Source organism: Trachurus japonicus, chromosome 3, assembly GCF_045865225.1.
Source record: "Trachurus japonicus isolate A0001 chromosome 3, Traja_1.0".
NCBI classification, from domain to species: domain Eukaryota; kingdom Metazoa; phylum Chordata; class Actinopteri; order Carangiformes; family Carangidae; genus Trachurus; species Trachurus japonicus.
Genome location: NC_140909.1, coordinates 23,307,822 through 23,322,532, shown reverse-complemented (window position 1 = coordinate 23,322,532; position 14,711 = coordinate 23,307,822). Strand labels below are relative to the sequence as shown.

General features: G+C 40.2%; 1 protein-coding gene across 4 annotated transcripts in view; it reads right to left on the bottom strand.

The window, feature by feature from the left end:
- phkb (phosphorylase kinase, beta) overlaps nucleotides 1–14,711 on the bottom strand; it is a 119,020-nt gene that overhangs the window by 2,147 nt on the left and 102,162 nt on the right. For 2 of the 4 annotated variants that reach the window (XM_085767361.1, XM_085767342.1), the window contains 13 exons: nucleotides 13,831–13,935; nucleotides 12,511–12,593; nucleotides 11,742–11,832; nucleotides 9,256–9,314; nucleotides 8,862–9,024; nucleotides 8,251–8,332; nucleotides 7,903–7,960; nucleotides 7,484–7,574; nucleotides 3,851–4,056; nucleotides 3,129–3,263; nucleotides 2,657–2,786; nucleotides 627–734; nucleotides 175–315 (listed from right to left, as the gene is read on the bottom strand). In XM_085767361.1, coding sequence (XP_085623487.1) covers nucleotides 175–315; nucleotides 627–734; nucleotides 2,657–2,786; nucleotides 3,129–3,263; nucleotides 3,851–4,056; nucleotides 7,484–7,574; nucleotides 7,903–7,960; nucleotides 8,251–8,332; nucleotides 8,862–9,024; nucleotides 9,256–9,314; nucleotides 11,742–11,832; nucleotides 12,511–12,593; nucleotides 13,831–13,935 — 1,452 coding nt within the window. Of the gene's footprint in view, nucleotides 1–174; nucleotides 316–626; nucleotides 735–2,656; nucleotides 2,787–3,128; nucleotides 3,264–3,850; nucleotides 4,057–5,096; nucleotides 5,188–7,483; nucleotides 7,575–7,902; nucleotides 7,961–8,250; nucleotides 8,333–8,861; nucleotides 9,025–9,255; nucleotides 9,315–11,741; nucleotides 11,833–12,510; nucleotides 12,594–13,830; nucleotides 13,936–14,711 lie in introns of all 4 variants that reach the window. The other 2 variants (XM_085767369.1, XM_085767350.1) reach the window with 1 other exon arrangement.

The window sequence follows — 14,711 nt, the reverse complement described above, 5'->3', positions numbered from 1 at the left end:
ACCAACCTCTTAGCTAAATTATCGGTGTGTAGCTGGAACGGAAGCTGGGTTCAGTTTGGTAGCACATCAATTAAGAAAGGTGATGAGATAATTTTGTGGTTGGCAGGTTGTGTTCTAAGGAGAAAATGTTATAATATCAGTTAACCTGACAACTTGGGAGGAAAAACCTCTCACCTGTTTCTCTATGCCGTCAAAAGTGCTGCGATCTCTCTGGAAATCATTGAAGGCTTCCTTCACCAGGTTGTCCAGATCCACTTTTTCTCCAAACTCCAGCTCTGGGTTTCTCTCCAGCAAAATGGACACCACCATTAACAGCTATAGTCAAACAGTGGAGATAAAACAAGGCCATTAGGTACTATGGACAAAACAACAACAATATCAGAAATAGAGTTTTTAAAAGAGTTACCAGGATTCTTTCAATGAAAAGCTTTAATTTTACTGAAACCAGACGGCCATAGACACCTGCTACTGACTGACTAGATGAGTGATCCTGGACAAGCTACACTGCATAAACAGAGGTAAGTGATGCTGACCAAAAAGACCAAGACAAATCAGTATTATATTGTTTAGAAAACCATACACATCTGTTTTCATTCTCTTCCTTTGGTGATGTTGGACCTTCTTACCTCCACGATGATTTGCCTGTACTCAGGCAGGACGATGTTCTTCAGCATGTCCTCCACCAGCAGAGAGAAGTTCATCTCATACATGGTCATGTCTGACAGAGTGGGTTGCTATAAAAATAGAAATTAGGTTCATGTGAGAGTAAAAAAAAACATGTCAGCTGCAGAAAATTCACTATATCTATATTTATATAATTGTCTTTTTTGTCCTCTTGCATGTTTTATCATTTAATCATGCTCACTAATAAATCAAATAAAGCAGGCGCTGTAGTGAGTGTGTGTACTGTAATTGTGTTGCTTGGTAGGTCCGAGATCCAGCTATTGTTGCATAAACTGTACCTTTAAATTGGTGTCACAGTTCTTTTTGTCAGTGTGTCTGAAAAAAATATTATCATGCTAGTTAACCTCATCAAACCCTTCATCAGGGACAATTTGACACCTGTTCATGCAATTTTCCAATAAGCCAATCAGATGGCAGCAGTGCATGTCTGTCTGCACTGTTGGATTTCGGACAGCGGGTTTGAGTATTTCGGAAACTGCTGATGTGAAAATCAAATGTTGATGAAAACAAAAGAGTCTCAAGAGTTTTTACTCAGCGTGATGTGAAGAAGATAAAACACATCAAGCGAGGAGCAGCTCTGCAGGCACAAACAACTTATTGATAAGAGAGGTCTGAGGGGAAGGATTGGACTGGTTGGAGCTGACAGAAAGGTTGCTGTGACTAAGACAACCAGTCTTCACAACTGAGCAGAGTCAACAGCACATTGCACCATGAGGCAGATTGGCTGCCACAGCAGAAATCCACGTCAGGTTCAACTCGTGTCACCAAGAACAGAAACATGAGGCTGCAGTGGACTTACACTCAGAAACACTGGACATGTAAAGACTGGAAAAACATAGTCTGGTCTGAAATGAATTTTTGAGAGGTAGCTAAAAAAGTCTAAATCTATACATGTCACCAAGTGTAGATGGTCCTACTGTAAACAAACAATCGTCACATCATCTACGTTTCTTTACATTAAGTTGCTGAGGATGCAGGATCAACACCAGTCCATGAAAAATATCAACTAAACCAATGGGCAAACAGAAGCAGCAATAAAACAAACCAAGAGGAGCTCAGAGTAAAACATTCTGACTGGTGGGAGGAAGTTGTTAAAGGTCTTAATAACATTAACAATGTATGAGTGAGATTTATAAGTGTCGGGAACTGGGTGTCTGTTGAATAGAGACGTGGATTACTGACACAGCTCCAATAAGCCACAATGACACAATACAAATGGTGAAGCAGCATTTAGCTGTTATGCTGCACACAACTGGAACAAACTACCAACAGAACTGAAATCAGCCCCAACTGTGAAACATTTCTCTTTTCATGTGCTTATAGCTGAGCGCTTTTTAATAACTTTAAACTTGATCTATTTTCTTTTCCTTTACTTTTTTTATTCTTCTTTGCTCCTGCTCCTGTAAAGCACATTGAGTTGCCTTGGTATGAAATGTGCTACATAAATAAAGATGCCTTGCCTTGCCTTGCCTTACAAATACCTTCACATTACAATTAAATGTTCAACCATCATTTATTTTAGTGTTTAAACCTAAGTCTTTCCTACTGTGACATGTAATATCTAACAAATAAGACCAAATATCAGCAAAAAAAACCAAAACAGATTATCTAGATCACTGGGAACTGAGTCTTATTGTTAATAATAATTATGTTGATTAAAAAAACAAATCATCAAATAAAGGCAATTTTGGTGGCCCACACTCACTAGTGGTCATGCAGGCGACAGTACTTAGAGACCAAATACTGTAACATACTACTCAAAGACAAAAAGATTTTGACAGGTTGATTGTGCAACAGTGCCTGTCCACATTTGTAGGAGAAGTAGAGCTAGTTCTTGAACCAGCACGTTCAGCAACACTCTTTAGTTTCTAAGAGACAGGTTTCTGTACAGTAACACACAGTACACAGTGTCACCTTCAACCGGTGCTGGTCAGACTATCTATCCTGCGTCAGTGTAGGGGGAAGCCGGTACCTGTGGGAGGTGAGTCCCAGCCACCACGAGGCCGTTGGGGGTTCTCTCCAGGATCTGCCACACGCGATCATAAAATCCCAGAGGGGTTCTGTTCAGAGAGCCATCGATCTGACGTCGGTTCAGCCAAGACCTGAGGCTCAACCAGGGTGAAAGCAATTCTTAGAAACAGGGGCAATACAATGTTGATAGCCAGTGTGCCACAGGAAATTGTGAATTAGATTAGATGAGATAAGATAGAACTTTAATAATTCCTGTGGGGAAATTGGGTTTTGGCAGCAGCAGATAATAAGATATGGATGTAGACAACACAGCGCAAAAGATAAAACAATTAAAAAATAAAAAGATTATGCATCAAGTAAAAGTATTAAGATAAAGCCATGGTGCCTTCAAAGACAGGTTTGTGAGATGAAAGGGATGAGAGAGCACGGATTAATAGTCTTGGTAACTGAGTAATAGTGTGTTTGAAGAATACCTGCCAGTGTGCTGAGGCTGCAGGACGTCCAGCAGGAGCTGCTTGATGTCGCCAGGAGAGATTTGGTAGATGTCCTGGGGGGGCATGTCTCCTGCTCGGATTTTCAGCTCATGTTTCATGGCCTGGACGATCCATCTGGAGGTTTTTTTTAAATTATGCACAAAGTTACACACTTGCCTTGATTTCCATTTACCTGTGATTTTAAGGCGATCACACAAATCACAAGTATACGGTCACCAGCATTCCTCCACAGTGTTATTATTATTCAGGGAGCATCTGACTACAATAAAGCCAAGAACAGAAGGCGCAGATGTGGCTGATGAAGCTAATTTTCTTGATTTAGAAATGAGTAGTTCATAGTTTACACTGTAAATAAGCTCAAAACATTCCTTCCAACATGGTGTTTTGATTTCCCTGACAGTGTTCTCAGACTCATGTCAGAAGAGATCCAATCAAATTCTGAAAAGTCTCGGTCGTGCAGCTGCACTGCGCATTTAGAGTGAGAACTGCAGCAATCATTGGTATAGACAGATATTTGACAGCTACAAGTTCTCACTGTTTAGGTCGGGTAAGAGAAGAAAATAGGCTGAGAGAAAACTGCAGTCAGGGCTGATGCTCATATGGAGGTTGCATGTGCAGGTAAATGTCTTGAACACCAGTGAAGAGGAACTTTAGCAATGCGCGTATGTGTGTGTCACCACTGCAGCAAGACTTTGTCCTACCCGACTCTGATCTTGATCATGCCGCTGAACAGCTCTGGGTTGTTGGAGATTATCCATCCGATGTGGATGACCAGCTCCTGCTGAAGAACAGCCTCCCGCTCTCCACCCTGAGGGGCGCACTTGCGGTAAATGATTCCCTGAATCACCCCAGGAGACAGCGGGTTGGAGATCACCTCCTCTTCTTGCCCGAACAGACCGATGGTCACCTGTCAGACACAGGCGCGCACACACATGCACACACCAGAAAGTCATCAGCAGCACATCACACTTGTTCTATCTGTGCAGTGCAGGTGCACAGACACGTGTACATGTGCAGACTCGCATGTGTACACGGTACTTCCTGCGAGGTGCAATCTCTACAAGTATCTTTGTTCCAAAACTCTGAAATTGGCCTCCTCTCCCAGAGTCACATAAAAGTGAGTGGGAAAAAATGACTGATTCTGAGATTACTCTTTTGTATTTTCCCCCTCTGAAAGCCATCTCATGAAAATTACACCTCAGCAATCTTACTGATGAGAGGACACACTTTTATCTCTGCCTTCAGCTGATGAAATCCAGCATCAAACCTGAATCAGAATTGACTTAAATGGGGTGGTGCCTCTTATTCCTTCCAACCGAGCTGTTATTGTAGCAGGGGGAGACAGCCGTCTCAAATTTTAAATCAGCTTTTCCAATCATGTTGAGGGGAACATTCCCTCCGGTAGGCAATCTATATGCAGATTCACACCTTGAGCTACTTTGGCATAATGAAATGCCTAAAACTGTTCAGAAGGGTAAAAATGAGGCGAGATAACTGACACTCTTGAGAGGAGGCTAATCTCTGAATAACACTTGACAGGAAATGATGCGCTGAAACTCATCCAGTGATAAGTTGGATGAGGGACTGGCATCAGACAAAAGTCCCAGGTCACAATACATCAATGGGCTTGTGGAGTGTGTCTAGACACGTGGACACGGCGCATAAAGGGACTCTAGTGGTCATGCAGGTCACGCTCGCAGTAGCCTCACTACAACTACAGCTGAGGTACACACACAATGGAGGTAAGCTCTGATGAGAGGGACAAGCATGCAGCTCAACATAGGATGACAGCACGAGGAGCTAATAATCACACATTTCTTATTTCATTTTTCTAATCAGTGAACATTAAAATAATTTCCTGACATGTTTTTCATAAGCATAACCTAGAAATCCTCTTAAAGAAGGGCTAGGTTCTACCCAGGCCCTGCTGACTGTGGGTCCACTTACCTGCTTGCCATGCACTAAAACACTAGTAATACTGGGGGCAAGGCTGTCCACTAGCTTAGTTAAGAGACTGGCGGCAAGACGGACAACGGACCTAGTGGGCGAAAAGACACAAGAACATTCTTGACATTGTCACAGATTACAACTAACAATTTTCTTTAATTTGTAAAGGCTGTGGAGGCAATTCCTCCAATTTACTGCAGCCTGTGCCGTAAGCTACTCACTGTATGAGTCAACATTGTATGAAATTTACTCTCAATTTAAGATGATTGCCAATTTTCAAATACTTGATTTAACAATTTTCTTTTAAACTTTAAAAATCATTAACATGATAAAAAGGCAATTTCTTTTTCAGAGGAAAGAGCTAGAGAAGCTAGTTGCTTCCCTTATCTCACTTTAGCAATTCAATTAACACAGTATCCAAACATCAGAGTGAAAGTGAAAACAAAACCCACATGTATTCCTTTTGAAAATCAAACATCAATTTTATATTAAATATTTTTCTTAATTATCCATTAATTAATTTCTTGTAGTAATCTGAACCCTAAAATTAAAAGATGCTGGCTTCAACCAAAACATTTTAATGTTCACTAATTTCAGAATTTGTTATATTCTACAAGAGTCACTGCAGCCTTCAAGCTACAGTACCTCCTCTCGTCTGCAGGGATCCTATGAGGAAAAAGCAGCGCACATTAACTATGGTTATCTTCACATGAGAGCTCACAGCCGGGGTTGCTATATAGACACACACACACACACACACACACACACACATACATATGGAGTCAGAGAAGCAGTGAAGGAATGAAGTAATTCAGTTATTTCACTAACGGGGGTCATGAATATCATCATCTGAAGTACAGACTCCATTATTATATGCTGAAGACAACTCTTGTTGTGTATGTGTGTGAGAGAGTGTGTGTGTGTATGAATGTGGCGTTATTCAGTGATTAAACCTGTGAAATACAAAGGCACATCCTGAGCACAATGAGCAAAAAGACAACAAAGCTTTAATGTTTAGAAGGCATGATGTGGTGTCAATCCACCGATGCTTTGTTGGGGAACCTATTTCAAGCTTCACTTCCTGGCTCATGTTAGGTAAATGAGAAAGTAAATTGAACTGCGTATTGACGCTCTTTCACACCAAGTTGAAAATTAGCCTCCAGGATTTTTTTTCTTCTCCTCCTCTACTGTCACATAATCAAATTTTTCTGTACAAAAAACCCTTTGAATTAATAACAGCGTACAATAAAAGTTGTCATGTCAGTCAAGTTGACACAAATCACACATGGCGCAGAAAACACTGACCACTATAGAGGGAAAACAAAACGCTCGCATGAAACGTTGGAATAACCACTGACACCATTAGATCAATTATTTGTGAGTGGGGCCGGCAGTATACCACAAATAAAAACTGTAATTTGGCAACTTTGCAATCGAAGTGGAGGACCCCAGCTTGCCAAACATTTCATTTAACATTATTTGCATATAAGATACTACTCAAAGTCTTTTTTTAAATTAAAATCACAGCTTCATTCATGCCGTTGCTGCATATTCAAACTGAAGTAATCCATATAAACTAGAAAACCTGCTTTGAGCCTTTTGTGTCTACTGTTTTCATATCTACTGCCACAAAGTTAAACTTGTTCTAATATTTCTATTTACTTTTGTGATAATGCATTTGTGAGCTGTTCTGCTCCCACAACAGCTACCAACTCTGCCATCTGAGCACAGACGAGACAGAAATGGAATAACAGTGAGTTGTTTACAGCATCAAATGTACGAGCCAAATATTATTTCATTTGAAGTATACAGCCGGCCTCAGAGCAGTGAGTGGTGCTGCAGAGGAACAAAACAGAAGAGGAGAGGGTCCAGCATCTGCGATGGTTAATGGAGAGAGAAAGCAAACACTGATGACAAGCTCCAGTACACATTGGTGTCAAGGCGACTACTAGCTTGGCCTAGTTGGCTTGGTCACACTCATGACAGTGTGAGAGATAGCCATCTTGTTATGCTAGTGGTTCAAACACAGATAGCATTAGTTATCATTTTAGCAAAATGCTAAGGTACTGGCCTTCTACTGCATTACACTACCTTTTCCCAGGGTGTCTACTGGTCAGTTAATTATCACAGGGAGAAGTCAAATCTAACTTTTTTCTTCTTTTCTTTTGAGTCTGGTTCATTTAAACCAAATAATTAAACTACTTTTGAAATAACTAGGCACAAAATTAATCCTTTGGAAGTTTGATGGATTATTTTCTCTGACTTTTGTTTCCGTTGACACCCTGGTTATAGCAGCTGAACCTCACACAGCTCTCAAGGTAGCTAGCTAGCCAGCTAACTGGAGGAAAACATGCAGCGTCTTCAGTCCATATCTGCCTGGACATTACCTGTTTCCCATGCACCAGAATTGTGGTGATGTGAGGAGCTATAGAGCTGGCAAACTTCTTGGTAATTGTAGCACTCTGGCGCACTGCCAGCCTGCAATGCGGTCAGATTGAGTAATAGCCATTTGAAAGATAGTGTTATGTGAGAATGAAAGATGGGGAAAGAACAGTTATTGAAAAAACGTTATTAGGTTTAAGGGACCCCAACAAAAATCTCAAAAGTCTAACATCTCATGAAGTTTTCTAATATGAACTCCAAACACCATACTAAACAATTAATTGATAACTAATGCCTGACAAGATCACTGGTCAACAAAATATAGATTTGTGGGTATGTGCAATTATCCTCTTTATATCTGTACACACACATTGATGAATGTAAATGTGTGCATTATAAGTGTTTGTGTGAGAGCGTATCAGACCAAAGCTTCCTGCTGCCTGCTCTTCTGTAGATCCTCTCCAGTTCTTCCATCATGGTCTCTGGAATCACAAATAGGTTTTTTGTGTTGAGGCGTTAGAAAACACCACAAAGACATACAGTACACAGTCGTGTCCAAATGTAAACCTTAACTGCAAACAAAATGGTCAATAGCCTACGCATTCAATCTGCATTGATTAAAAAGAACTAAGTGACTGCAGCAAAACATTAGGTGGAGATACTGCGAGACGTTAATATTGATTTTAGTGGACCTGCTAAGTAGTGATACATCTGATATGACAAGATTTCCCTTGCAGTTGTATCTCTTGGTCAGTTTCAACACACTGCTTACCATCTTTGGCAAGGAAGTCTGGTCCTTCTCTCCGAAGGAGGATTACTGCAAGCTGAGCCTGACTGGCCAAACAGTTGGAGTCCTGGACAACAACACACATACAGACACAGGCAAAGATGAGCTTAGTCGTGCATACAGCAGTTATGCATAATGGTAAATAGGTTTTTACAGCATTGCCTCAGTTAAATTTGACAGCAGTCTTGATGTATGTGAAATGAAAAGAGAGGATTTTAATGCTGTTGGGGGAAGTCTGGGCTAAATGGTTTGGTTATGATACTTTTAAATGTGAATGCATTTTAGCAATCTGTGACTTCAGAACACTTCACTACAAAATTTACATGACACGGTGTAGAGAGTGTGAGAAAGTGTATTTGCAAATCGGATGGCAACCTAAAAAAAATCTAATCTGTTTTACTGCATTACTATGGAGAATTGACCAGTAGAGTTCAGCTCTTTATGTTGCAACAAAATAAAGTTATGTATTTAACTTTGTTTTGGTTTTGCTCCTCTACTTAACTTGTGTTTTCTAATTAGTTGAAAAATGAATTTAAAACTAATTTTGACAGCAGCTATTAATCTCACTATATGTGTTTGTGGCCCCTTCAACTCACATGGAACTTCTGGATGATCTCTTGGGTGGGCTTGTTCAGCCACTCCTCCACACTGATCTCCGGCTGCTGCTCCAGGTCTGAGGCGTTGGGCGTACTCGTCTGTCTCTTCACCTTGGAGTGTTTGGGCAACTCCAGCTCCTCAAAGCTCTTAAACTCTGAGATCCTACACACACATACTTGTTTTTCCCATTTGCAATAATGCACATTTGAAAACTGAATAATGGCAACAATGTTCCTTTGACATTTTGGCATTTCATGCTAAACTGATCTATCGATCCTGAAAAACTGTCAAAGCAAATGTCCATGTCAGTTGCGCTGAAGTTTAGCAATTATGACAGGAGTCAATGCGCTGACCTCTGACAAATCAAACTAAAAGACTAGAAAAAGTTCTTACTCTGCCTCATTAACACGCAGGAAGTCCAACTGCTCCACCACTGCTCCAGATATCAGGGTCTAAAAGAGGTTGATGAGAAAAACAAATGTTTAATGATTTATTCTGTCAATAAGGCTGCAACATGCAGAGGCAACAGTGAGAAAACAGTGAGAAATTCAAAATCTAAGACAGTGCTGTATAAAACACTAAGAGGTTTGCCGCACGATTCAGTCGACAAAACAACAGTTTGAATAATGCAGTTCATAACAAATAACTCGCACAGTAGTAAAGTGTGAACTCGGTTCAATGTTTCAAATGTTACAAATGTTTACGGCTGTGGTAACAAGTGAGTGTGTCACTCAGTTATGCGATGATAAAAGTTTGCATATTTAAAAGCACAGCTGTGTGGGAGTAAAGAGCCCAGATCAACAGGACTGTGGTCTAAATGTGATATTAGCCATTCCAACTGAAGTCAAAACAAAAATAAGAGGTATATAGGAGAGCAGCAATCCTGCTCCACATAAGATGATGAAGAGGAGGATTGTTTCAAAGCTGTAGGAGTTGGTTGTGAAGTGAATAACAAACACGCGAACGGAAGGAGGAAGTTTAAAGCAAAAAAAAAGAAAGAAATGGGGGGGGGGGGGGGGGCATAGATATGAAGAAGTCTCTGCTGAACACCACAAACACTCTGGCAGAGAAGCCTGGAAAATCTGTCATGAGTTTGACAAAGCAGTTGGTTAAGGTTGTGAGAATAATTCTAGTTCTACCTTTCGCTTAATTTTCCTTTTCTTTCCTGATCCTGCTACTTTTCTGTCTTTCACAGCTGGGCAGCTCTCTGCAGCTCTCTGCACCTCTTCACCTGATCACTTCACCTTAATGACTTCATGGCCCTTCCACCAGCTTCAAGAGCATCTGTCCTGATGAAGCTACAATGAAGTAAAGCTGAACGGAATTAAGAGTCAATGCCTTTAGTTTGCAATCCTGTACGTTTACCTTTCCTCCCCTCAGGCATTGCAGGTCCACTAAACCCCATGACTGCTACTCTGCAGCACAGTGGCTTTCACTTTATCTGTTACTCTTAATATCCTTGTTTAATTCAGGCCTCATGACACAATTAGAGTTCTGCCCAGTAAATTTGCACTGATTCATTAAGCTGTGTTGTGACCAATTCAGATTTCTCAGAAGGTACAGTATGGACTTCTAAACTATTCAGTAATGGTAACTTACAGTTACCATTCAAGTTGTCCCAGTGTAGTTTTTTCTTTTTTCTTTTTAGAAATCACAAAAAGCTTCACCCCAATGATTTTTGTCTCTTTTTAAAAGAAGTCCAGGCTCCGGCCGGCTCCAAATTTCCAAGGCAAACAAAAACAGACCGCCTTAAAAATAAAATCTGACAGACCAAGGTCAACACACAGATAAACACTGATGTTGCTATTGAAATGAGGAAGGACTTTAGATTAAGGGCTGAGGGAATTTTTGCTTGTTACCAAAGGAAGAGATGAAGCCTTGAAATAAAACATTGTCTGACCATTTGTAATATTGAGCCAATGTTTATTTCACAGACAGCGGTAATGCCCAACAAAGAGAGCAGATGGCATATTCTCCTCTGACAGGCATCTTTATGGAAACAATCAAAACAAAAGAAGTAACACTGGAATGATTCAGTGATTTGACTGTATAGATCTATTGATGCAACACCATCAGTCTGCTCAGTAAAATGTTTATTGTTCATTAAAGAGGCAGAAAATGGTTTATGATATAATTTATACCTGTCAGGGTGTAATTGTAATGGACAAATATATAGTGACATTACAGTACAGTATTCTATTTATTAAAATGTATATTGAGCAGAATAGTAGTGATTCATCTGCTAAGTGTAGACAAAATGTCAAATAAATATTTGTATTCATTAAAGTCAACAATATTGGAGGAAGTATCACATTTATGGATATGTGTGCACACATAACGTTGGTGCTTAAGTATACATGTGTCCTTGAGACATTTTCTCCTGCAGTTTTACACCTTTCAAGTCCAGCTGATGACTGAGCTAAAAATGCTTGTGATCTTACATAAAACCAGAAAGACTCAAGTATGTTGTGACAACACCGGTGTTGAGTGCTTCACACCTTTTTGTCCATACCAAGAAAATGGGTCACATGGGACATGAACGTTCAACGTTGTGTAGCATTTTTTATTGTGTTTAGTATTTTGAACCATTTTTTGAACAGTGACAGTTTGGCTTCTGAACGAGCCCTTGTTTTGTATAAGAATTTAAATTTAAATTGTGTTTATTTATTAGTGAAAATCAAATTGATTTAGCTTTTTTGCTGTTGTTACAGAAATCTCACACTTGAGTCATTTTATAACAACACACCAGTCACTCATTGGCAACATGTTGAACAAACCATCGAGAACATTTCTATAAATATGCATTCTTGATATAGTGTGATTTACAGAATAAAAGACTAATTGCATTATTATAGAAAACATTTTTCAGATTCACCAACCTGAAGTCTGTCAACGTGAACTTTGACTCCTCCAATGTTGCCCTTCTTGAAAGATGCCAGCATGTCTAAGACTGGGTTGAAGCGACTCCCCCTGGTGGCACAGAAATTAAAATGTTTCGTATAAAGGTTTTTTCTTTTACTTTGATCATTTCTCTGAACTATTATCTTCCACACATTGTATCAGTGTATGCACAGGTATGAAATCATTACAGCTAAAACTTATAAATCGGCCCACTTCAACCAAACCCTCGCTGCTTTATTCGGCCTGTTGCTGCCATCCATACAGGTCACCGTCCCGATCAATAGCAAACTAATGACTATTGAGTCGTCTCTGTGAGAACCCACTGGCTCATTCCAGATACTGCAGTGTGGCTGTTTAAGCATTTGTAGCACATTTAACATATGGCTCCTTGGATAATGGTCAATATTGCTGTAATCAGCCCACCAGCCAAGCTATAGTGATACAAATGAGAAACATTATCGCCCAATCAACAAGCACATGCAGTAGCACCCTGCTGCTATAAAGATAAATAGGACTTGTAGTAGGACAGACAGGTACAGAGGGAGAGTGAGAAATATTGCATTAAAAAAATGAACCAAATTGCAGTGTGACTGTCGAGACATTTTGTTGTGTGCTTCAGACAGACAGAGAAAGATAAAGGGTGATGTATGGAGAGATAGGAGAGGGGAGAGTGCTGTGAGGAAACTATCAGCGGATAAGAAAGACAGAAAAAAGATTAAAAAAGCTATTATGGAGTGTATATATTACTTGATGTTATCCTCACGGATGAGAACCAGGAAGAGAGGACGTCCCCGCATCTTCCAGCACTGTTTGATGAACTGCAGGGCGTTCTGTAGACAGATACACACACACACACACACACACACACACACACACACCATTTCATCATGGGCATGGACATACTGTAGGTTCAAAGATTTCACTGTCCACTGTTTCACCACTGAGTCAACCAAACTCACTCATTTACTCACCTTGCAAACAGATTTTTAATTTGTTTTGGATCAACATTCATAAAACTGTCAAAATAAATAACTGATTGGTTTTGTGGAAAGATTCAAAATACACAGCTTCACTAATATTTGAATCTATTTCTGAAATGTTTTATTTCTGTTTAACAATATTAGACTTTATACTTAGTGTCTGAATGAAAGGTGGCCAGGGCCCTGTACAGATATGGCATTGGCTTATTTATTATAACTTACATACAGTATATAATACTGTTCAAACATGACTTTGAAATATGTTACAATATAATAGTACACATGTTTTGGGAATTTCTGCTCCTGCGTGTATACATATGTCCTCTCTGCCTTGACCTGACTCTGAGGACAAACAGAGAAAGAAAGAGGGGCTGACACACAGCATGAACTGCTCTGGGGATGTCGCTGTGCACAGGTGATCTAGGCCCTACTACGGCAACCCTGAAGCTGGAGATTAGTGTCTGGAAAGAGATGCTTTCATAACTGTTTAGAGAAAAACTGTCAATAACTGGCTGGAAGCTGATCCGCTATTGTATGGTATCAGTCATGGTTTGACATTTTGGGAAATACTTTAGTTTTTTTTTTTTATTTGCCTGTCGTTGCAGAGGACAATAATGTCTGTTCTTTTTTTTTACATTATGATTTTTGTGCAGATCTAACAACCAGTAGTAACCAGAGATGCTGCTGGGCAAACACTGTAAGCTGTTTCCCCATCCCTGCACGGTCTGTTTTACAAGCCAGGCTAGGCTAACTGTTTCCTGACATAAGTGCTTATGAGAGTGGAATCAGTGTTTTTTCATCTAATTTCATCAAGAGAGCATATTAGTGCATTTCCCCAAATGTCACACTATCCCTATTATTAAAGCTGCAAGAAAAATATTTCAAATGAGAGAGGACTAAGCTGTGGTTTGATCATGTTTGCCTGCCAACACAATCATCAGCATATTGTTCAACCAATCAAGTAAAGTGCAGAAGATGGGTTGTTTGGAAAAAATATACAATCAAACAAAAGCAGCATTTTCACAAACGCCTATGAAGACTTGCTCTGTGGAGCTGTGGCTCAGCTGAAAGTGTGACCCTGACTTACCTTAATGTCATCAATCAGCAGCATTACATCCTGGGACAAGTAAAAGTCACTTAGATCAAACACTATTGGGTAGCACACCACTGTCTTTCCCAGGATACGATAAATCTGGAGGGACACACAAGCACACACACCATTGCATTAGAAGACGGATGGCTCACAAGTAGCCACGTATACATTATTGTGGGCAGCGTAGAAAACAAGCCATCAATCCTAAGATAGAAGGGACACACCACAGCTACACAACTACGGTACTCCTGATAACACACAGTGCATACACACAACTGGTTCAGCTATCGCCTCCACACATACAGATTGGGACAGGGGTCCACACACATGTGCAATCACACACCCGTACAGACACACTGATGATGATAATGTCCTCTGGCAGTCTGCCATCTTCCCCATAAATGGTCCATTATAATATTGTCTTAGCAATGCGTTGGGAGCCATGATTCATTTGTTTGGCGATGCCTTTGTTTGAGAAAGCTGCTATCGCTCAACTTATTTGGTCGTGCTGTGACCTTCATTTGGGGGAAACTACAAAATAAAAAAACAAGGAAGAGATATTAGCATGCACACACTGACTACACAAACATACACTCCCAAGACCACATACAGGCAGCAGCTTAGCATATGATAATGCAGCTCGTCCTCAGAAACACCTAAATCTCTCCAGCGTTCACTGATGCGTACTTTATGTTTGAAAAAGAGAAACTAGTTTTTGTTCCGTCTCTGTGTTGAGTTTCTGAGCCGCAGTTGACTCCTCAGAGCGCCGGGAAAAAATATGCAGATCAATTACGTGGGAGTTGTGTTAGTGGTCACCCATGACCTGTGCAGCAGGGCAACATGGTGTATGAACTCACTTACACTATGTGTGTACA